This window comes from Lemur catta, chromosome 3 (assembly GCF_020740605.2).
Source record: "Lemur catta isolate mLemCat1 chromosome 3, mLemCat1.pri, whole genome shotgun sequence".
NCBI lineage: Eukaryota > Metazoa > Chordata > Mammalia > Primates > Lemuridae > Lemur > Lemur catta.
In genome coordinates, this window is record NC_059130.1 from 112410663 (window position 1) to 112434480 (window position 23818).

Consider the following 23818-nt stretch of genomic DNA (forward strand, 5'->3'; position numbering starts at 1 on the left):
CTCACTCACCTGCCACCGCTCACCTCCTGCTGTGTGCCACCCCTACCACCACCCAGTTCCTAAGTTTCATGGAAGACAATGTTTCCATGAGGGGGCGGGGTGGCAAGCTCTGCAGCCTGGTCCCTAACAGGCCGGGGACTGGTATGCGGACTGAGGGTTGGGGACTACAAGTCTAAAATACAGTTGTCTTGCCTCTGACATTGAAAAGGCAAGACATACATATAGGAGTCCAAGCACCTGACATGAAAACAGGCTTTGAAAGCAAGTCCTCTTGTTTTCCCTGGATATGGCAGAACAAAGTATCTTAGTTACCTTGGTTCTAGATTCTATTCCCTACTGAAAGATACCAGATACTGTAATAACATTCCCAAATGTTTTTGTTCCCTTGAGGGCTGAATTGTAACTCTACCCAATATGTCAGATGCTACAAACTAAAGGATAACTGTTATTTAAAACTTTTATCATCAAAATGATAGTAAACTTTTGGCATACTTTTCAGACCCCACAGGTTAAGAGTTGTAGGTTGAAATGTGGATTCCCGTTGAACACTAAAAGGCTGCTGACACCTAGGATAGAGGTTCTCAAACTGAGAACGGCAAAATTAACTTAATGGATTACAACCAGCGTTAAAAAAAAAAATAGAACATATGAATACATCCTAGGGTAAATATTATTTTGTGAAATTGGTTTGGTTTTTATATACAGCAGTCCCCCCCTTACACGCAGGTTAGCTTTCCGAGGTTTCAGTTGCCCATGGTCAACCACATTCAAAAATATTAAGATATTTTGAGAGAGATGACATTCATATAACTTTTATAGTATATTATTATAATTGCCCTATTTTACTAGTTATTATTAGTAAAATAGAGGCACCCTGTGCCTAATTTATAAATTAAACTTTATCATAGGTATGTATGTAAAGGGGAAAACAGTATATATAGGGTTTCCTGGGTTTCAGGCATTCACTGGGGATCTTGAAATGTATCCCCCACAGATAAGGGGGGATTACTGTACTGGTTCACGATCCTTTATCTAAAACTGTTGGGTCCAGATGTGTTTCGCAATTCAGAATTTCCAAGAATTTAAGAAAAAGTTCAATAGTTGGATGACTACTGGGCTAAGTGGAGTTAAAACTATTGCTCAGAATGAATAGAGGAAAGTGCAACATTGGCAGGGGAGGATCCAGGATGTTCCTTACCTCCAAGCCAGCATCTTGGCATCAGGTAAAACTACAAACAATAAGAGACAAAATCATTGGGAGTGGGGGAATAATATTAAATCTTTTTATCAGCTTCCTTTTTTTTGCTAAGTAGTATAAATTAATTTTCTTGTCATCCCTTCCCAAGCTGTAGGTAAATTGAGAGCTATTTCCAATCTTTCCAGCTGGAAACCAGAAAAGTCAAGTAATCCCCTAGCCAGCCAAGACCATACAGTCTAAGGAGATCCAAGCCCTGGCCTGGTTTTTGGTTACTTCTGCATGAAATTGCAATTTTCAGCCATGATTTATGGGAAGAATAAAGATCAACCCTGCTAGGAACAGAAACCTCCTCTCCCCACCAGCCAATCAAGAATTATTCTTCAAGTGCTATAGTTCTTTTAGATTTGTTTTCAGGTTTTTACGGGAGGGAACAGGAGGGGAAGAATAATTCTACAAACCTCTCCTTGCTAACACAAGGTGGAATGTAAGTACAATAGGTAGATGTATCTTTCAGTGCTCAGCCCAGTGACTGCAATTTTGTAGCTCTGGTCTGGAACATTCTTAGAATGTGCAGTTGCTTCAACTTTCTCCATCCTTATACCTAACATTCCAAAGTCACCTACTTTGCTTTTCTATACAAAACCTTTCAGCCTAACAGACTTAAGTAGCACATAGCTTTAAATTTGAGGAATAGAAAAAACAACGATCTTGACAACAGGCTGTGATGTCTGCAAAGCTTGCTTATGTTAAAGTTTCAACAGGGATTTGGCTTCTGAAAAAGTGTTTCTGTTGAAAATTAGAGATGATACGGTCACATTGGGACGACCTCTTAACACTCGCTTTTGTAGTTCACAAATCCCTGTGTTTCCTCATGTTTCAGGGACTCCCTAGGGAGGGACTTCCTGGGAATGGATGGCCCTGGACAGAATTGTGAAGTCATCACAGACTGCTCCTTATTTACTCCTTTCTCCCCCTGGAAGCTTTTCTCCTAGTCAGACCCCAGGATTCTTAATCTTCTGATTTCTGTCAAACAGAAATAAGTTAAAACTATAAATTCTCAATTATCATTTAAAAAGTGCTGTGCTATAGAAGGAGGGTTGGGCATGGTGGCTCATGCCTGTAGTCCCAGTTACTGGATAGACTAAGGCAGGAGGATTGCTTAAGCCCAGGAGTTCAAGACCAGCCTGGCCAATATAGCAAGACCTTGTCTCTAAAAAAAAAAAAAAAAAATTTTAAAAAGTGCTATGTAGAGTGCAAAGATTAAACCAAAGGAATGAATTTCTGAATGGTGGATCTTCAGGGACTTTGGTATCAGTGTAAGGTCTCTTTGAGTGAGAGGGTCTTCCTGGTACTGGAAGCCCACTCTTTGATGGCAACCATGTCCATATACTCCTTAAGAGCTGACCTGCTCTCCTAAACTTGCCAAGATGGGTCTTCCCACCAATGTAGCCCATTTACCCTTAAGTAAAGGGTACAACAATGATCATGTAATTACAAAACACAATTGAATAATCCTTTTACTAGTTTAGCTCAAAGAAAGCCAAGTGAGATGAACTATCCAACCATATGCCCGTGGAGTGGGGGATGCAACTAGGTATAAAAATCAAAACTGGCCACATACTACATTCAGGAGAGGTAAAATGCTTTCACCAATACACACTTACAACAAAAATTTCAAATCCCTTTATAAGTAGAAAACTTACGTCTTCAGCAAGTAGTAGCCTTAGTGCACGGCTGTGTGTCGTGGGTACGCTCTTGAGGAAAATTTGTGTTGCAGGGATTTTCCTTCTTGGGTGTACATGTTGTGAACAACAATAAGATTTTTTTTTTTTTTTAAGCAAAAAATCTGTGAAGGAGAAATCTCCCAGTTTACTCTTATCTGGGTCAGGTTCTTCCATGTGATAGGGCTAAAAACATTTTAGGGTAAATGAAGCACTGTGTTTTAAATGTATGAATACAAAAAAAATGGAATAGAGTCTTTTAAAGGGGTGACAACAGAAACGTTGATAAGAACAAAGGAAATGAGAATGACGATAATGGCACAAAATGACCCAAACCCCTTCTGAATAGCTTGAATATGACATGAGCGCACAGAGGAATTGGTAGTGTAAGAAATTTTTGGTGGTGGGGATTAAATTTGAACTAATGGAGTGGATGGCCATGGCTGGTAAAGCTGGTGAGACTTAGTTATAACGCTAATGGCAGGGCCAAAGGACTGGGCTACTAAGTGCTTAAATAGCTTCATAGGTCTTTAGAAAGATTGGCACATGCATTTGAGTACCGGTCAGCTGCTGTGACCTTCGCCGCAATTCTGGCGTTATTTCCCTGTATATGTTACCCGCCACCACCGCCCCTGCGCCCCCGCCCCATACACCTGCTAGTTCACATCGAATCTTTCCAAACGGGCTTTGAAGAGTTTCATTTTTCAATAGTATGTACATCGCCTAAGTACATACCAACGCTGACACCAACGTAATATGACAATCCAAAGGGAATCACCTCTTTTCTAATCTCAGGGTTTCCTTTTTGGGAAACCCTCCCGTGTGTGCAGATTAGGGAGCCCCGGAAGACCACTTCATAGATTAGAAAAGCGATTTTTCAGTTCTTAGTCCTGAGTCACTGCTCTGCCCTGTACTGCCTGGATACTTAATGGGAACGAATGTGACGCGCTGAATTCTCCGCGCTCTGGTTTGCCGATTTTTCCGCCGGTCTTCAAAGAAGGGTCGTTTGCTCTTGTGCGGCGCCCAAACCGAAAAGCGGGAAACACCAGCCTCTCTCCAGACAGACCTACTGCCAAAGCCGAAACAGGGTTCAGATCAGGGCTGAACTCGAGAACAGAGAGACTAAAGGGTAAGGAGGGACGGGAGCGCCCTCCGAGGAGATCGCCGCGGCAGCACCTGGCCAGCGCCCCCACGCTGCGCCGACTGCCCCGCGCCGGTCCCCGGGCGCCCTCTCGTGCCCTCGCCCGCCGGCCGCGGTGGCACGTCCCACGCGCTCCTTCCGCGCGCGCAGGGGGCGGGGCCGGCGCGGGGACGCGCGCGCGGGGCTGCGGGCAGGGGGGCGGGGCGGCAGAGCTCGGCGGCTGGGCCTGGAGGACAGCGGCAGCAGAGGCGACGAACGGTGGCGGGAGCGGCGCCGAGAGGCCGTGCGGGACGCGGGCGCCAGGAAGTGGGGACAGCAGAGGTAACGCAGGACGGAACAGGCGGGCGGGGAGTGGGCGCGGGCTCGCTGGGCCCCGAGGGCGAGTGGAGCAGGCCGCTCGCCCGGGGCGCCGACGCCGCTCCCCGAGAGGGGGCGGGGCGCCCCGGTCCCGGGAGGTGGTGCCTTTTGTCTGCCATCCCGGGCCGCCCCGCCCCCCCTCCGCTCCCCTCTGCAACCTAGCCCCCTGCCCCTCTAGTTGACGCCTCCTTCGGGGCCCTTCGGCGCGCGCGCTCCCGTCCTTGTTTTGTCTGGACTCGGGGGAGGAGGGGGAGCTCTTCCCTGGCCTTGCGACCCTGCGTCCCAGCGCGCCTGCGCCAGCGTCCTCCGCCCGCCCCGATTGGATGAGGCCTTGCGCATGCTCTGAGGCCCGCGGCGGCAGGTCGTGCGCCCGCGCCCTCCCCTCACCCTACTCCCTCAGCGGTTTTCGGAGCCGGTTCGAAAGATGCCGGCGGCGGTGACTGGCTGCGGCGGGCCCGCCTCCCGGGTTCTCCGCCCCCGCCGCCGTCGCCGCCATTACGGAGCTCCCAGTGGTGAGTGTGTGGAGCGGTGAACCTTGCGTTCCGCGGCTTGTTGCGTCGCCGGGACCGGCGCTGCCGCGTCCCTGCAGAGCGTGAGTCCCGAACTGTCACCACGCTGAACCCTCGCCTCAGCCCCTCGGTGTCCGCCGCGCTGAGCCCTCCCTGCCTTCATTTCTGCCCTGCTCTCCACCCCACCCCACCCCCAGCCGTGTACGCGTCCGTCGCTGTGGCCTTGTAGCGTTGCCTCGCCTCTCTGTGCCTCCGCTGCTCTTTGCCGTCTTCCTCTCAGCCCTCCGTGGGCTGGCTGTCAGCTGTGGGCGCTGCTGCTGCGGCCTTGAGCTTTCGTTTTCCCGTGTGGCATACCTAGACCTTGTTACTCGCTGCACCTTGGTGTGATTTGAATTAGAGCAGTACTTCGGTGGGTCGTCAAACAGTTGACAGTGTCAGCATAAGCGTTTGTGAGAGATGGAGGCAGTGGTGACTTGAGAGCTCCAGATCTGAGTTTTGATACCATATTGACCGCCATCTGTGACCGAGGACAGTCACTTAACCTCTTTGACTGTTCTCTCCAGCACAGAGGACTGGACCAGGTGAACTGTACTGTCCCTTCTCTGTTGTCTGTTGTGTTTCCCGACTTTGCATTGCATTGAAAAGTGAGAATCCACTTAGAAATACGCCTAGGAATTCACCTGGGACTTTGAGCAATCTATCTTGTCTTAGAGCGAAGTTAGACGTGACTGGTGTCGTTTTGAAAGATACTTTAATTTCGTTTAATCTGCCATAGGCATAAAACTGTCATTAGCTTCTAAAAATTTTATTGCTCTTAAAAAATGCAATAAATCAGTGTAGTTTGTTTCAAAGTAACATTTTAAAGTTTTTCCCCTTCTTTCTTGGCTTTGTTTTTAAGCTTAGTTGGAAGATTGAAGACTGGAAGTTGGAGGAGGAAGTATACTGAACTCTTCATAAATAGATAAAAGCCTTAACTCTTTAGCCCATTAGATAGTGATTATTTTGAGGGAGGAACCAAGTAGTGTCCTTAACGTCTATGCCCAACATAGACAGTACATACTGAGTTCCTGTAATGTGAAAACAAATTTTTAAAAAGTTGCCAACAATCAAATTAGAGGTATGCTTTTGGTGACATGACCCATTAAATCTGAGTATAGTGAAAGACTTTAGATTGGGAACAATGTGAGATTCGGTGCATAACTAATGACATTATAGTGTATAATGTATTACATATATTTTATAGTGAATTAAAAAATTATAGTACTTTCCCCAAAGTGCATATTATCAAGGATATCAGTAAACCGAAATACACTGTTAAACTTCTACTTGTTTTTCTATTGCTTTCTCTTAATGTAGAAGTAGTAAATCAAAACCTGAGATTTGGGGCTTTTTTCTTCTGCAGTTCTTTCTTTATTGCCTACATTGAGACAATTTAAGCATTTCCCTTGACAAAAGCAAATCTTTGTATTGTTAATGTAACATTAAATTTAAAAAACAGAAACAAACTAGTGACCACAGGAGGACCACATAAACCACAGATTTACTCAGATTATTTGTTTTGGGCACATAATAAGAACCCCGGTGAAAAACATAATAATGTTTGATTTACTCTTTCATTTACCAGATATTTGCTGAGTGTCTGTTCTATGCCTTTTATGTTCTTAGGCACCAAGTATACAGTAGTGAACTAGCTAGATAAGATCCCTACCAAGGAATAAGCATGACAGCCTAAAAGTCTGATCATTCAGAAGTGCATAGTTAGTTAAAAGTTTAGTAAATAGGTACATGGTGATGTCAAGGCAGTATGAATTAACCCTACATATAGTTTTGTTACCTCTGTAACGAATAGTGAATTTATTAATTGACCCGTTAAAGAAAGGACTGCAGATTGGAGCTTTAGAGTTCTAAGACCTTTACTAAGGAAATTCAGAGCTGAGACAAACATTTAATATTTATCCCAAATAACTATGGGCTTTATATCTTAGGTATTCTTCACACATAGTATAGGAATAAGTACTATCAGATATCATTGTTTGTTCAGCTTTTTTTCCAAGCACCTACTATATATGTGTTGGACATCACTCTAGGTGTATTAAAGTCCTAGTCCTCGTAGTGCTTACATTCCATTGGGAGAGATACACAATGAACAAGTAAACAAACACATATTGAAATTTCAGGTGGTGGTAAATGCTGTAAAGAAAGCTAAAGAAGCCTGGGCCTGTAGTCCCAGCTACTTGGGAGGCTAAGGTAGGAGAATCATTTGAGGCTGCAGTGAGCTTTGCTTTCACCACTTCACTCCAGCCTGGGTGACAGAGCAAGGCCCTGTCTCTTAAAAAAAAAAAGAAGGGAACCTGAATAAGAATAAAGGGGTGGGGTGAGGTGGCTCTCAGCCTGTAATTCTAGCACTCTGGGAGGCTAAGGCAGGAGGATTGTTTGAGATCAGGAGTTTGAGACCACCCTGAGCAAGAACAAGACCCCCAACTCTATGAAAAATTAGCTGGGCGTGGTGGCACATGCCTGTAGTTAACCTACCCTGGGAGGCTGAGGCAGGAGGATCACTTCACGAGAGTTTGAGGTTTCAGTGAGCTATGGTGACGCCATGGCACTCTAGCCTGGGTGACAGAGTGAGACTCTGTCTCAAAAAAAAAAAAAAAAGAATGATGGGAGGTCTTTCTGAGGAGACGATATGTAGCAGAAACCTGATTGAAGGGTCTAGGAAAAGAGTTCCAGATTTAGAGAATAGTAAGTGCAAATATACTGAGGGAGGGAAGAGTAGAGCACATTGCAAGGGTAAAAAGACAGTCAGTGTGTCTGGAGCCAAGAGAGCAGAGTGATGGGTAGGGCAGTAGGAGATGAGATGGGGGAAGGGGAGGTTGGTGATATTGGGAGGTTTTTTTTTTTTTTTTTTTTTTTTGAGACAGAGTCTCACTTTGTTGCCCGGGCTAGAGTTGGGAGGTTTTAAGAAGGAGGCTGTCAGGATCTATTTTTTTTTTTTTTTTTTTTTTTTTTGGTGGATGCATCCAGGAAGATTGGCAAACCAACTTATTTCTTAGTTATTCCAGCCTTCGGATCTGGCCTAATTTAGACTATCATTCTTGTCTTTAGGTTAATGATGTCTGGTGTCTTCATGAGCTTGTTTGCCTTGATTTTAATTTAGCCAGTTTTATCACTTTAACACTGAGAGTAGCTTTCTATGCCCCCTTCCCCCTTTTTTAACATGTTTGTTTTAATTTTGAGTAATTAGTGAATGCAGAGTTGACTGGAAAGGTTTTGACATGTTTTCAGTATTTTGTTTACAGGCGAAATTTTTTTTTAAGATACTTACAAACAGGGACTCCTGAAGGTTTTGTTGACTTGACAATAACGTTTTCAACTTAGCTAGTGTTACCATGAGTTAAGAAAGGGAGATTTATTAGCAGTATCACTTTACTAAGGATAACCTAATCGTGGTATTATTTTCTTTTTTTTGAGACAGAGTCTTGCTCTGTTGCCTGGGCTAGAGTGCCATGGCATCAAGCTCACAGCAACTTCAAACTCCTGGGCTTAAGCAATCCTTCTGCCTCAGCCTCCTGAGTAGCTGGGACTACAGGCATGTGCCACCATGCCGAGCTAAATTTTGTCTATATATATTTTTAGCTGTCCAGGTCATTTCTTTCTATTTTTAGTAGAGACAGGGTCTCACTGTTGCTCAGGCTGGTCTTGCTCTTGCTCAGGCTGGTCTTGAACTCCTGACCTCGAGCAATCCTCCCACCTTGGCCTTCCAGAATGCTAGCATTACAGGAGTGAGCCACCGCGCCTGGCCAGGTTTTTTTTTTTTTTTGGTTGCATGTCCATCCAATGAATGAATGTTTTATTTCTGTATAGTGTTGGCATGCAAAAATATCAGCAGATTTGCTTAGGTTTTTTTTTTTTCTTTTTATCAAGGAAAATACATTACTATCTAAGTGCTAATTGGATGAATGAGCAGGTTTACATACTTTGTTTTTTTGGGTTTTTTTGAGACAGAGTCTCACTCTGTTGTCCAGGCTAGAGTGCCATGGCGTCAGCCTAGCTCACAACAACCTCAAACTCCTGGGCTCAAGCGATCCTCCTACCTCAGCCTCCCAGGTAGCTGGGACTATAGGTGAGCACCAGACGCTCAGGTTCTCAAGTGATCCTCGTGCCTCAGCCTCCCAGAGTGCTAGAGTTACAGGCGTGAGCCACCACCCCCTGGCCTGTATTTTATAATTTCTTGAAGTGAATTGCTGTGTGAGCATTTTATGTAGTTTTGTAATAGTTAATAATTTTAAATATTCATGGATATTCACAGTTCACTATTGATAATAAGTTTTAGTGTAAGTTTAGCTAAATTCTTTGAGCTGCCTTTCCTTGCAGCTGATGATTGACAGTTCACAAATCTGGTATTGCTCTTGGTGTTCTCATAAAAAGATTTTCCCTATAAATGTGAAAGCATTGTCTATGTTTGAATTTTTTTGATTTATCCTAGTTGTTGTTACTTGAGATTATTACCTGACAAGTTGAAAGCTCTTAAATTCTTAGAGGTTAAAGTAGAAGTTGAATGAGTAGTCTGTCATTCTCCAAGTCTTTGTTAATTATTCATTAACAGATCCAAACATTTTCATTATATTGAATTTTTATTATAAAATTTCATTGAATCCCAGATGTGATATTTTTGGGGGAAAAGGCTGTTAGTGATAAGGTAAATTTGGGTGACTACAGGCTTACATTAAAAATATGACAAAGTCTTACAAGCATACTTTTATTTTCCTAGATGATGATCTAAATTTACTTCTCTGGGTCTGGAGGCTGTTAGAATGTCATGTTCTTCAGCAGTATTTTTGCCCTTGTATTTTCCCATAATAGAGAAAGTTACTTCTCTAATAGAGTTAGACTTAAGATTATAGTTAATTTTCCTGACCCTTTTGAGTACAATAACAACAGAAGCCTTCTCTCTTTAATAAACTGATCTTTGACCAAATATAATGACTAACAGTTCCTTAGTCTCCTTATTCTGTCCATCTAAGTTCCTGATGGTAGCAGGAGGGGATGAGGTTAGGTTCCTTATGAGCTTTCCTTTCTTTTTTTTTGAGACAGAGTCTCATTCTGTTGCCTGGGCTAGAATGAGTGCCGTGGCATCAGCCTTGCTCACAGCAACCTCAAACTCCTGGGCTCAAGAGATCCTCCTGCCTCAGCCTCCCGAGTAGCTGGGACTACAGGCATGCGCCACCATGCCCGGCTAATTTTTCTATGTATATTTTTAGCTGTCCAGCTAATTTCTTTCTATTTTTAGTAGAGATGGGGTCTCGCTCTTGTTCAGGCTGGTCTCAAACTCCTGAGCTCAAACAGTCCACCTGCCTCGGCCTCCCAGAGTGGTAGGATTACAGGCGCCCAGCCTTTGTGAGCTTTCTTATTGTTGCCTTTGTTCATGTGGAAGGTGCAACAGCTGCTGTGGCTTATGCATTTGTCTTAGCTGCTGCTTTATGTAGTCTATATTTTGACAGTAGTTATATCTTTCTGAACAATAACTAACCAAGTCATCTGTCACTTAAGTTTCAGTTTTATAGTTATATTTTTTTTCTCCTTTGGATGTATTAAACCTAGACGTTTTAGTTTAGTTTTGTTTCTGTTAATCTTCACACCAGGTCTTTTCTGTGCTTTAGGTTGACTCTTCATCACACTGAAACCATTAGGAAAAATCCTTGTGGTTAACAGCAGAGGCTTCAGAGTGTAACCTGTACTCGGGCCTAGAAATTATTTTAAATGGCGACTGATACGTCTCAAGGTGAACTCGTCCATCCTAAGGCACTCCCACTTATAGTAGGAGCTCAGCTGATCCACGCGGACAAGTTAGGTGAGGTAGGGGCTGACGCATTCTTGAAGCTCACTCTTGGATCAATTCCTGACTTCAGGCCCTGCTGGGTCCTTCTTGGTACATGTTCTTTCCCCTACTTTGGGGAGTCTAGGTTGTGCATCTGAAAATAATCAAATAGAGATCTAGTTCTTTTCATCTTCCCTTTCCCCTCAAATTACTGAGAAAACCTCCAACCTTCTAAATTTGTACCAAATCAAGTATAACTATTTGTTTTCATTTGAAATTATAGCTAAAATAAAATATTTTGAAAATTATTTCTTTAAAATAATATTTTACTTCAAAAAAAAAAAACCTGTTAAAAGTAATTTGTATCAGATCCTGGAGCTGACTTGAAGAATTCTCCTACATCTTCTGACACCCAGTTAGGCCCCTTGAGAAAGAGAGTAAAGAGAATTTTTTTTATGCATGTTTGATTATGGCTGTCTCTTTTCTTAGAAGGTGGAAGATAGCACCATGCCGATTCGTCGAGCTGTGAATTCTACCCGGGGAACTCCTCTCAAAAGCAAGCTTGCTGAAGGGGAAGAAGAAAAGCCAGGTAAAGCAGTGTTACAGCTTAAAAAGGCAAAACATTTTTACTCCAGTTTGAAGTGTTCCATAAATCCCTTTGAACTTAAAATTGTTCTTTATTCATGGCCAAGTGTTTTAGGGGGAACATTTAAAGAGAGAAGCAGTAGCTATTATGTCATTGCCAAACCATGTAGGAAACTAAGATTTCTTCTTGTCTTTAAAGAGTTTTTGAGGCGGAAAATGTCATGTTCTTGGAATTTGAAACAGAAAAACAGTTGGAGAATAGGCATGGTCAAAGAGTAGCATTTTGAACATACAGCGTTACAAGGATGAAGGCGTTGTGGAAGAATGGAGGACTTGGACCTTTGGGATGAAAAGTGGAAGGTTCATCCAGAAATCATCAGGAGACCTTAAGGGAAGCAAATGGGTGATCAAAGCATTGGTCTGTAACTGGTATTGGTGGAGAAAAGATTAGCTAGTCAGAGGTGGGAGCATAATACATAAGAGGAATGTAGACTCATCAGCGTGGAGTACTAGTGCTCCTATATAGCATCTAGAACCACCTCTTCTCCTTTTTCCTGTCTTTCTTTTTCTTCTCATAACCTTTTTCTTTCTTTCCTTATCCTTTTCTCCTTTCTCTTTTGCCTTTTATCTCAGGTTTGCCAGGGTGAGCACACTGTGCTCTCCCTGTCACAGCTATTAGAACCAAATATTTATTTCCTGACCAGCATATATTAGAAATAGAAAATACATGCACCCTTGTTTCCTTGATTCCTTGGTGCAGCAGGGCAGACATCATTAACCAGTCAGTATACTCTTCTGGCTGAGCCTGGATTTTGTCTCAAAATCCTCAATTTGGGCACCCTGGCCTAAGGCAGTTAGGAAACATGGGAATTAGAATATTAAAAAAAAAGTAATGGATGCTGGTGATTTGAAGATGGATTATCTTGTCCAGCACTGGAATATGCTCCTTGGTCCATCTTAATCCATGTTTATTTAACAGCCAGCTGAAGCCACTAAATCACTAATAACATCAGTTTTTAGAATATATGCTAAAGGTTTGAGATATAAGGTATTAGAAAAGTCAAGAATTAATAGAGGAACAGTGTCACTTCACGAGTTGTATGTTTGTTTATTCTTCTCTCTGTCCCATTTTGTACATAGAAATAATTAGACTTCACTCATATTTTAAATTTCGTAAATCCTAATGGAACATGGTGACTCATGCCTATAATCCCAGCACTTTGGGAGGCTGAGATGGGAGGATCACTTGAGGCCAAGAGTTCAAGACCTGCCTGAGCAAGACCCTGTCTCTACAAAAAATAAAAAAATTAGCTGGGTGCAGTGACATGTTCCTGTAGTCCTAGCTGCTCAGAAGGCTGAGGCAGGAGGTTTGCTTGAGCCCAGGAGTTTAAGGTTATAGTGAGCTATGATGAGGCTGCTGCACTCCAGCCTGGGTGACAGAGTGAGACCCTGTCTCTAAAAAAATTTAAAAAATGATAAATTTTGTAAATCCTGTATTTCACACAGAGGCAGACATATTAATAGTAGTTTAAAGAATTGGAAACAGGCTGGGCGCGGTGACTCACGCCTGTAATCCTAGCACTCTGGGAGGCCGAGGCAGATGGATTGCTCGAGGTCAGGAGTTTAAGACCAGCCTCAGCAAGAGCGAGACCCCGTCTCTACTAAAAATAGAAAGAAATTATCTGGCCAACTAAAATATATATATAAAAAAAATTAGCCAGGCATGGTGGCGCATGCCTATAGTCCCAGCTACCCGGGAGGCTGAGGCAGTAGGATCGCTTAAGCCCACGAGTTTGAGGTTGCTGTGAGCTAGGCTGACGCCATGGCACTCACTCTAGCCCGGGCAACACAGCGAGACTCTGTCTCAAAAAAAAAAGAATTGGAAATAATGTCTTATACATACTACATACTCAATGTCTGTTGAGTGATGGAACATTTATTAAGCCATAACTCTTAAGTAGTTATTCTTGAGAAAAGAGTGTAAAAGCAAATTTATAGGTTTTATTACAGTGAAACCCACTAAATGGTTCTTAATTTTTCATCCTTTTTATAATAAAGCAGTGTGTAAGTAAGCATATGACTAATAGTAAATTCTTACCCATGCAACCAAGTAGGTCAAATTGTTGGAGCTGAGGGCCAGTGAAAGATACATCATGATGAAAAACACATCTTACTGTGGAAAACCTGAAGGCAGTTACTATCTGTATTTCTAGATACCATTGTTATAATGAAGTTCTAGCCTTAATACTTTGTGATGCTAAGCATGTGGGAAACCGTTCTAGAAGCAGCAGAGAAGGCCAAAAGAGGACACGAGTCATTCACTTAGTATAAATGCTGGCATACAGGCCTCTCCTAAAACATTTTATATAATCCTCATAATAACTCAGTGACTCATAGATGTCTAAAGAACTTGGCCTAAGGTTAGCGAGCTAGAAAGTTATAAAGACTGACCTTTAATCTCCAGGTACATCTAACTCTAAAACATCGGTTTTCACTGAACAGATATGGAAGGAGTTTGGGCTAGTCTAGTCTATCCAAGACTAGTTGAAGAGTGTAATCCAAGGCAATAATTATTTGCAAATGATGGTTGACAGTTCGGGGATTTATGGTTTAGAATTTTAATTAGTTGAGAAACTAAAAATTCCTTTAGAATTGTATTTATGTGGTTTAGTTGTAAGAAAGAAGTGGCATTTTAAAATTCTCTTTATTTATGTGAAGGCCTCAAAGAAGTCATCATTATTACTCTAATAATTAGTTCACATAATTTAATCAGACTCTTCAAGCATTCACTGTTATTCTTTGCCTAATTTTTGCCACTAGCAGTGTTTCCTTTGAAGTCCCTGCACAACCAATGCTTGGGGTTCTGTGTTTTATAATAGCTGCTCAGAGAAACATGCTATGAAGAAGAGGCACAAATAACTGCAGACCTCAGTGTTTCCCCTCTCGTATTTCTACTCTTGCTCCAGTCATTCCACTTGGAAAATACATGCTCATTTTTTATTCCCTTTCTAAAATTTGTCTGTTAAATTATAAAATGGATAGTTTCTTAATTATGAGTCTCATTAATATTATAGAGTAGAATGATCAAAAGATTTAGAGTAAAATGAGTTTCCCTTACTATGTGATTTCCTGGTGTGTTTCCTTTTCTGGATAAATAACCACCTGAATGGGTAGCTTGAGTGACATAAAGAATGCAAGAAAACTTCAGGTGTCGTCATTTGTTATTGTTTTAGCATTCACCTGTTAATTGGAACATTTGGCTGGTTTGTTTAATGAGGTAACTTTTACCGTTTTATTGACTCAGTCTAATTACTTGATGTAATTCTGCTACCCTGATTTTTTAGAACCAGACATAAGTTCAGAGGAATCTGTCTCCACTGTAGAAGAACAAGAGAATGAAACCCCACCTGCTACATCTAGTGAGGCAGAGCAGCCAAAGGGAGAACCTGAGAATGAGGAGAAGGAAGAAAGCAAGCCTTCTGAGGAAACCAAAAAGGAGTAAGGAGTTATGCCTTCTTGCTATTTATAATTGAAAGCTATGTGAAAGAATTGTAGATCAGATTGTTTTAAAGTGTTAGAATATTGGTTTATGCTATGTGGTATTTGCTATGTGGATTTACTTTTTAGAATTACTATTTGAAATAGGTTTATTGTATAGTTGTGTGGCCTATTAGAATTTGTAGTAGTTAGCAGAACAATGATTTGAATAATCCAAAAGTCTTTCGTTTTGGCTTTGGAAATGAATTCATTGTGGGGGAGTGTCTGAAATTTTTTTTTTTGCCCCCTGAGACAGAGTCTCACTCTGATGCCCAGGCTAGAGTGCCATGGCATCAGCCTAGCTCACAGCAACCTCAAACTCCTGAGCTCAAGGAATTCTTCTGCCTCAGCCTCCGGAGTAGCTGGGATTACGGGCATGCACCACCATGCCCAGCTAATTTTTTTTTTTTTTTTTTGAGACAGAGTCTCGCTGTGTTGCCCGGGCTAGAGTGAGTGGCATGGCATCAGCCTAGCTCACAGCAACCTCAAACTCCTGGGCTTAAGCGATCCTACTGCCTAAGCCTCCCCAGTAGCTGGGACTACAGGCATGTGCCACCATGCCTGGCTAATTTTTTCTATATATATATTTTAGTTGGCCAGATAATTTCTTTCTATTTTTAGTAGAGACGAGGTCTCGCTCTTGCTCAGGCTGGTCTTGAACTCCTGACCTCGAGCGATCCACCCGCCTCGGCCTCCGAGAGTGCTAGGATTACAGGCGTGAGCCACCGTGCCCGGCCTAATTTTTTCTATATATTTTTTGTTGTCCACCTAATTTCTTTCTGTTTTTTTTTAGTAGAGATGGGGTCTCACTCTTGGCTCAGGATGGTCTCAAACTCCTGAGCTCAAATGATCCGCCCGCCTCAGCCTCCCAAAGTGCTAGGATTACAGTCGTGAGCCACTGCACCCGGCCTGAAATTTTAAGCATTGACAAAATTTTGATAACAAATGAAACATAACTATAAAAATCTGACCTGGAAGACAACTTCGCCATTTTATTCTTACCTCTGTGCCAAGAGTCAGTTGCTTTTATGTGCTTATGTTAGAAGGCATTAATCTGGGCTGGGCACGGTGGCTCACACCTATAATCCCAGCACTTTGGCAAACCCAGATGGAAGTGGAGGATCACTTGAGGCCAAGAGTTCAAGACCAGCCTGGCAACACAGCAAGACCTCAACTCTACAAAAAATGGAAAAATTAGCTGGGTGTGGTGGTACATGTCCATAGTCCCAGCTACTTGATAGGCTGAGGCAGGCGAATCACTTGAGCCCCAGAAGCTTGAGGCTGCAGTGAGTTATGATCACACCACTGCACTCTAGCCTGGGTGACAGTGAGAGCCTATCTCTAAAAAAAAGTTTTTAAAAAGAAGTCATTAGTGTAATCAAGCCATTGCTAGAGTGAGCTAAAACTCTATATATGTTTGATGAGGTATTCCATTGAAGGTGACTTTGAGGATCTGGTGGTAGCAGTTATGTTTTAATTAAAAAATTTTTTTTGGCCAGGCACTGTGGCTTATGCCTGTAATCCTAGCACTTTGGGAGGCTGAGGTGAGAGGATTGCTTGAGGCCAGGAGTTTGAGACGAGCCTGAGCAAGAGTGAGACCCCATCTTTACAAAAATTTAAAAAAATAGCTGGGTACAGTGGAGTGCACCTGTAGTCCCAGCTACTCAGGAGGCTGAAGCAGGAGGATTGCTTGAACTCAGGAGTTTGAGGTTGTAGTGAGCTATTATGATGCTACTGTACTCCAGCCTGGGCAACAGAGTGAGACCTTTTCCCAAAAAATATATATATGTGCAGAAGAGGTGGTTGTTGTAGTCCACTCTTTTCATAATTGGTCAAAACAGTTAGAAAATTACTTTTTAAATATAGTCATGCATCACTTAATGATGGAGGTACATTCTGAGACATTCAGTGTTAGGCAAGTTCATCATTGCACCAGCATCATAGAGTGTACTTGCACAAACCCAGGTTGTATACCCTACAACACACCTAGGTTATGTGGTATAATCTGTTGCTACAAACCTATTCAGCATGTTACTGTACTGAATGCTGTAAGTACTTGTAACACAATGGTAAGTATTTGTGTATCTAAACATAGAAAAGGTACTGTAAAAATATGGCATAAAAGATAAAAAATGGTACACCTGTATAGGACACTTACCATGAATGAAGCTGGCAGGACTGGAAGTTATTCTCGGTGAGTCAGTGAGTGAGTGGTGAGTGAATTTGAAGGCCTAGGACATTACTGTAGACTACTATTGACTTTGTCAACACTGTACACTTAGGTTATACTAAATTTATAAAAAGATATTTTTATCTCTCCAATAATAAATTAACCTTGGCTTACTATAACTGTTTTGCTTTATAAACTTAAATTTTTTTAACTTTTTGACGCTTGTAATAATACTTAAAACACAAACACAATGTGCAGCTGTAAAAAATATTTTCTTTCTCTATAATTCTGTAAACTACAATCCACGATTGCAAAGATGTGTAAACAACCCGAGTGCCTATCAATACATGAGTGGATTGATAAAATGTGGTATATGTATAACATGGAGTACTACTCAGCTATAAGAAATAATGGTGATATAGCACCTCTTGTATTTTTCTAGATAGAGCTAGAACCCAATTCTACTAAGTGAAGTATCCCAAGAATGGAAAAATAAGCACCACATGTACTCACCATCAAATTGGTTTCACTGATCATCACCTAAGAGCACATTTAGGAATAACATTAATCAGGTGTCGGGCAGTTGGGGCGGAAGGGGTGTGTGTATATATACATAATGAGTGTGATGCACACCGTCTAGGGGGTGGACACGCTTGAAGCTCTGATTCGAGGGGGAAGGGGGGCAAGGGCAATGTACGTAACCTAAACTTTTGTATCCCCATAATATACTGAAATTTAAAAAAATTATTTAAAAAATTTTTTATTTTTTTAAAACTTTTTTGCTAAAAACTAAGATACAAGCCTGGTGCAGTGGCATGTACCTGTAGTACCAGCTGCTCAGGAGGCTGAGGCAGAAGGATGGCTTGAGTTTATGAGTTAAAGTCCAGACTAGGCAACATAGCAAGACCCCATCTCTAGGAAAAAAAGAGATAGGAAAAAAAACCTAAGACATAAACACATGTTAGCCTAGGCTGCATAAGGTCAGGATTATTAAAATCCCTGTCTTTCACCTCCGATCTTGTCCCACTGGAAGGTCTTTAGGGATAGTAACACACATGGACCTGTCATCTCCTAGGACAACAATGGCTTCTTCTGAAATACATCCTGAAGGACCTGCCTGAGTCTGTTTTACAGTTAACTTTGTTTTTTAAGTAGAAAAAGTACAATGGCAAAAACTATATCATAGTAAATACATAAACCAGCAACATCGTCACTTATTATCAACTATTATGTATTGTATATAATTGTATGTGCTATACCTTTATGCAGCTGGTAGTGTAGCATCACCACAACATGTGAGTAATGTGCTATGACATTATGACAGCTATGTGATGGCAATTTTTCAGCTCCATTATAATCTTATAGGACCATTGTATATGTGGTCATTGACCAAAACATCAATGATATATAGTATGTGACTGTAAAAGAATAATTTACTAATAACTATACCTTCTAGATATAATCCTCATAGAATTCTTTATCCTAGTTTCATAGGTATACATACGGTCTATGAATTTTTAGCAGCTATTCTATATTTTTATTTTATTATTATCATTATTTTTAGAGACAGGGACTTGCTCTAAAGACCCAGGCTAGAGTGCAGTGGCACAATCATAGTTCACTGCAGCCTTGAACTCCTAGGCTCCAGCAATCCTCCTGCCTCAACCTCCCATGTAGCAGGAACTACAGACGTGCCACCGTGCCTGGCTAATTTTTTTAAATTTGTTTTTCGAGCTAGGGTCTTGCTATATTGTCCAGGCTGGTCTGAAACTCCCAGCCTTAAGTGATCCTCCTGTCTCAGCCTCCTGAGTACCTGAAATTACAGGCATGAGCCCCTGCATCTGAAAGCTGTCTTGTATTTTTCAATGTTCAAGTGCATCTGTTAGGTGCATAGAGTGCTGTTATTGTTACTTAGAATAAAATTTGTATAATGCTTTATGGCTCGCAAAATTGTTTTGATAAACATAATTCTTACAATTCCTTATAAAGTAAAGGCTGGGCACGGTTGCTCACTCCTATAATCCTAGCACTCTGGGAGGCTGAGGTGGAAGTATCTCTTGAGCTCAGGAGTTCGAGACTAGCCTGAGCCATGAGTAAGAATGAGACCCTGTCTCTACTAAAAATAGAAAAAATTAGCTGGGCATGGTGCCACGTCCCTGTAGTCCCAGCTACTGGGGAGGCTGAGGCAGGAGGATCACTGTGAGCTAGGCTGATGTTATGGCACTCTAGCCCAGGTGACAGAGACTCTGTCTCAAAAAAAAAAAAAATAAACCTTGTGAAGTAGTTGATACTATATTACTGTTTTATAGCTGAGGAGACTGAGACTCAACAGCGTTTGCTTAGGTAATATAGCTAGCTAGTAAGTGTTCGAGTGAAAACTCGAACCTGGGTTTTTTGACCTAAGATCTTGAGGTTTTTCTAGTATACCAACTGCATTTGTTGTAGTTGTTAACTAGTATACATTTTTAGATTCTCATTTCTCTTATATACTGGGCCTTCATGCTGGTGCTAATTTGTGTGACTCCTCTCTCTTGTACCTAAGAGAAAACACCTAAAAGTTCATATATAGTACCCATTTAAAATATATATATATTTTGGCCGGGCACAATGGCTTATTCCCATAATCTCAGCACTTTGGGAGAATGAGGTTAGAGGATCATTTGAGGCCAGGGGTTTGAGATCAGCCTAGGTAACATAGTGAGACCCTGTATCTATTTTTTTTAATGAAAAATACATATGTATTTTGTAAAATCTTGCTTATTGTACATATCACCTTGGTGTGTAAATAGATTAAAACATTAATTTTTATCCCTCCCTGGTCTTTACCTCTTTCTGGAGAGTTTATCTTACATAATAACAATTCTTTGTTTTAAAGTGAGAAAGATCAGTCTAAAGAAAAGGAGAAGAAAGTGAAAAAAACAATACCTTCCTGGGCTACCCTTTCTGCCAGCCAGCTAGCCAGAGCCCAGAAACAAACACCGATGGCTTCTTCCCCACGTCCCAAGATGGATGCAATCCTAACTGAGGCCATTAAGGCAAGTTTTTATCTCAAGCAATTCATCTTAGATTTATTCTGTTCATCATTTGCTTATTTGAAAGTGGCATACTTCTGTCTAGATGTCATAAAGCTCTGCTTCCTAAAGGCAATTTAAATAGAAGAAAGTCATGAGGTTCATGTTTTTCTAATATAATCACATTTGGTGAGCACTGTTGATTTTTTTCAAAATTCGTATTTGCTGTAGCTAATATTTTTAACTTATCTTTAGAATTATTTTTATTTAGTTTATTAAGTGTGATTTTTATTTAAAGATTGAAAATGTTAATTCATTCAACAAACATTTAGGGAGACTACCTTCTCTCTGTCAGGCAGCTCTGCTAGTGACTAAGTGACAAACAGGGTCCTTGCCCTTATAAATCTAATTGTGATTCAGTAACTGAATAATATTGAGAATTTTTCTGTAAAAAAAATCTTTAGTTCCATTTGTAAAGCTAAATGTCTAATCTTGGTAGTGGTTATCTTTCACACCTGAGCTAAGAAACCCTCTCATAAACCCACTACTTTGCTTTATCACCTTGCCATTCTAAAATACTTGCAAAAATTATCCTCCTCACATAGCTTTATGAATTTGCTGTAATCCACTGACTTTCATTAGTTTATGTGATCATCAGATGTAGTTTTCTTACTTTAATATTTTAAGGCTATCTTCTAACCTGGCATTGTCTTTATTGTATAAATCTTTTTATTTAATTTTGCATGATCAGATGCTAAGAGGAGTTAAAACACACCTACCTCTCACTTCAGAAACCCTGTTGCTATAGTCTGAGTCAGGATTGGGGAAAGAGGGATACAGATCATTTTAACCAAGGGGAGTGTACATAGGAAGGAGCAGCCTGGTTGTCATTCTCAATTTGAGAAGATAGCACACATAAACTGGAAAAGAGTTTGCCTTCAGATTTCTCCCATTATTCCTTTAAGACTTCTTATGCTCTTGCCTCATTAAGAAAACTTTCTTGGGGTCGGAGGCATGGGATGGGAAAAAATATAGTGAGCTCTGTGTTGTGTAGCCTCTCTTCAAGGATTTTACTTGATGACCACTCAGCCTGGGTTTGAAGGAATAGGATTATAGTGAGGATGAAGAAGGTACTAAAATTTTTAAATAGTGAAACAAAAAATTAAAACAATATGAATTTGGCCTAAAGAATGATTTAAACATGATTGGGTGTGTTTATATAAATTATATATATATATACACACACACACATATATATATATCATGTATATTCCATGTGATATAACAAAATCATGATTTCAGACCACCAATACCATTTTCTCTATCAAACAGGAGTCCTGATGTCTGCTTCTAACTCATTGTTAGTTTGATAGAGAAGGGGTTGTTTGTTTCAGCATTAGAGAATTCTTTTCTGCGAAGTTTTCTGTGCTTTGTGTTTTCTTACAAGATCAGAAGTAAACTTCAATAGGTTGTTAATAGTTGAGAGACATTGACTTGAGTTAGGTGGCCCATATTAATACAACTTGTTTTGTATTATACAATCTTTTCTGGTTTATCTACCTGTTGGTTACTTTTCTTTGTTGTCAAAATATATAAAATAACATTCAACCAAGTCCTTTTCCAAAGAGAATGAATAAGTACTATGTTCAGTTTATAGACAATAGCAACACAAAATTGGTGGACTAGCGGTTAGATAAATGACAGATACTCCTGTGAGCTTCAAAATTTAAAGAATTTGGAAAAAAAGTTAAATATTTGCTGCCTTTGTGACATAATGAGTTACTTACTTCATCCATGGGCATTATTCAAATGGGTAAATGGGATAGAAATGGAAGGAGGGCACGCCAAATTCCAATAGAATGCCTCTGTTTTTACCCAGAACTCCCCTTAAGACTTTGACATTTGTAAAACCAATTTTATGCCATTTGTTCAGATTATTTTGATTCTTCTCTGTGCTGACATTCATACAAAGACTATAGAGAAATACTGGTCCTAGCATGCCAAAACTCATTCCTTAAAATGACCCAGATCTGTAATCTTATAAGTGATAGAAATGTTCTGCTTTCCTCATTTTGATGCTAAAAAATCTATCTTCTAAGTATAAAATAGAATTAAAATGGAATGGAGGTCTTCACTAACATACAGAAGTTCATATGTTCTATGGTCTATTTGGCCATTTTGAACAATTTAAAATTGTTGCAGAAATATTTAGCAATTCTGTATTTTTCCACAGCCATTATGAACTGAAGTTGTCATCCATTCAATGATGCCATTTTTACCTTTTATCAAGTTCACTTCCAGAGTAATTTCTTTTGAAAATTTATGTTACATTCTGTATCTAATAAAAAACTAGTTTAAAATAATATGTATGTTTTGATAAATCTGTTTTCTAGGCATGCTTCCAAAAGAGTGGTGCATCGGTGGTTGCCATTCGAAAATATATCATCCATAAGTATCCTTCTCTGGAGCTGGAGAGAAGGGGCTATCTCCTTAAACAAGCACTGAAAAGAGAATTAAACAGAGGAGTCATCAAACAGGTATTACACAGTTGTTGATAATAAGATCACTTCATCATGAATTAGCTATAAGTTCATATTTGGTAACATTTAGGCTTTTTGTATCTTTTTTATTGAAAATAAATTATGATGATGAAATGATTAAGCTTAACCTACTTTTATCTGAGGCTGGGTTTCAAAAACGCTGGTGTCAGTTGCCTTTATAGTTAACTGTACTCCTAGAAAACAGAAGCAATAAGGTAGTGTAATTTTTTTCTATTTTATTTTATTCTTTTAAAAAAATTTTTCTTTTAGAGACAGAGTCTTGCTCTGTCGCCTAGACTGTAGTGCAGTGGTCCAATCATAGCTCACTGTAGCCTGAAATTCCTGGGTTCAAGTGATCCTCCTGCCTCAGGCTCCTGAGTAGCTGAGACTATAGGAGCAGGCCAGTATGCCCTATGAACTTTTTCTATTTTTTGTAGAGAAGTCTTGCTCTTGCTCAGGCTGGTCTCGAACTCTTGGCCTCAAGCAGTTCTCTTGCCTTGGCCTCCCAAAGTACTGCGATTACGGACATGAGCCACCGTGCCTGGCCTATTTTACTCTCAATTGGATTTTCTTTGGGAGCTGCTTGTGCTTAAAATCATATAGCACTGAAGATGAAAAATAGGGTTAAGGAGTCCTACTGTGACAGCAAAAATGAAAATTGCTTTTGTCCTAAGTTTGTTAAGTTTAAAGCCTAACTTACGTGACTAAATTTGTTATTATAAATTAGCTTTGTGAATAGATTCACTTTAACTGATCATTATCTAAACTATTAAAGCCTATAAGGAGCATTAGAGAAACCTGAATAAATTGAGGCTAATACTGGAAACATCAGGCATAAATCCACATTACCTTGCATAGTGAATGGAAACATTCCTTAAAACTGGCCAGGCGCGGTGTTTCATGCCTGTAATCCTAGCGCTCTGCGAGGCCGAGGCAGGTGGATTGTTTGAGCTCAGGAGTTTGAGACCAGCCTGAACAAGAGCGAGACCCCGTCTCTGCTAAAAATAGGAAGAAATTATATGGACAACTAAAAATATAGAGAGAAAAATTAGCCAGGCATGGTGGCGCATGCCTGTAGTCCCAGCTACTCGGGAGGCTGAGGCAGGAGGATCTCTTGAGCCCAGGAGTTTGAGGTTGTTGTGAGCTAGGCTGATGCCACAGCCCTCTAGCCAGGGTGACAGAGCAGGACTCTGCCTCAAAAAAACAAAAAAAACTAGAAATCTAAAGCTAG

The 23818-nt window shown here is 40.7% G+C and overlaps 1 protein-coding gene across 9 annotated transcripts in view; it reads left to right on the forward strand.

The window, feature by feature from the left end:
* Nucleotides 1–4253: 4253 nt before the first annotated feature.
* Nucleotides 4254–23818, forward strand: part of HP1BP3 (heterochromatin protein 1 binding protein 3) — a 41698-nt gene continuing 22133 nt past the window's right edge. For 3 of the 9 annotated variants that reach the window (XM_045548505.1, XM_045548514.1, XM_045548513.1), the window contains exons 1-6: nt 4254–4381; nt 10587–10782; nt 11234–11333; nt 14674–14827; nt 19912–20071; nt 22441–22584. In XM_045548505.1, coding sequence (XP_045404461.1) covers nt 10687–10782; nt 11234–11333; nt 14674–14827; nt 19912–20071; nt 22441–22584 — 654 coding nt within the window. In that variant the 5' untranslated portion in view covers nt 4254–4381; nt 10587–10686. Of the gene's footprint in view, nt 4382–4588; nt 5010–10586; nt 10783–11233; nt 11334–14673; nt 14828–19911; nt 20072–22440; nt 22585–23818 lie in introns of those variants that run through there. The other 6 variants (XM_045548506.1, XM_045548507.1, XM_045548509.1 and 3 more) reach the window with 6 other exon arrangements.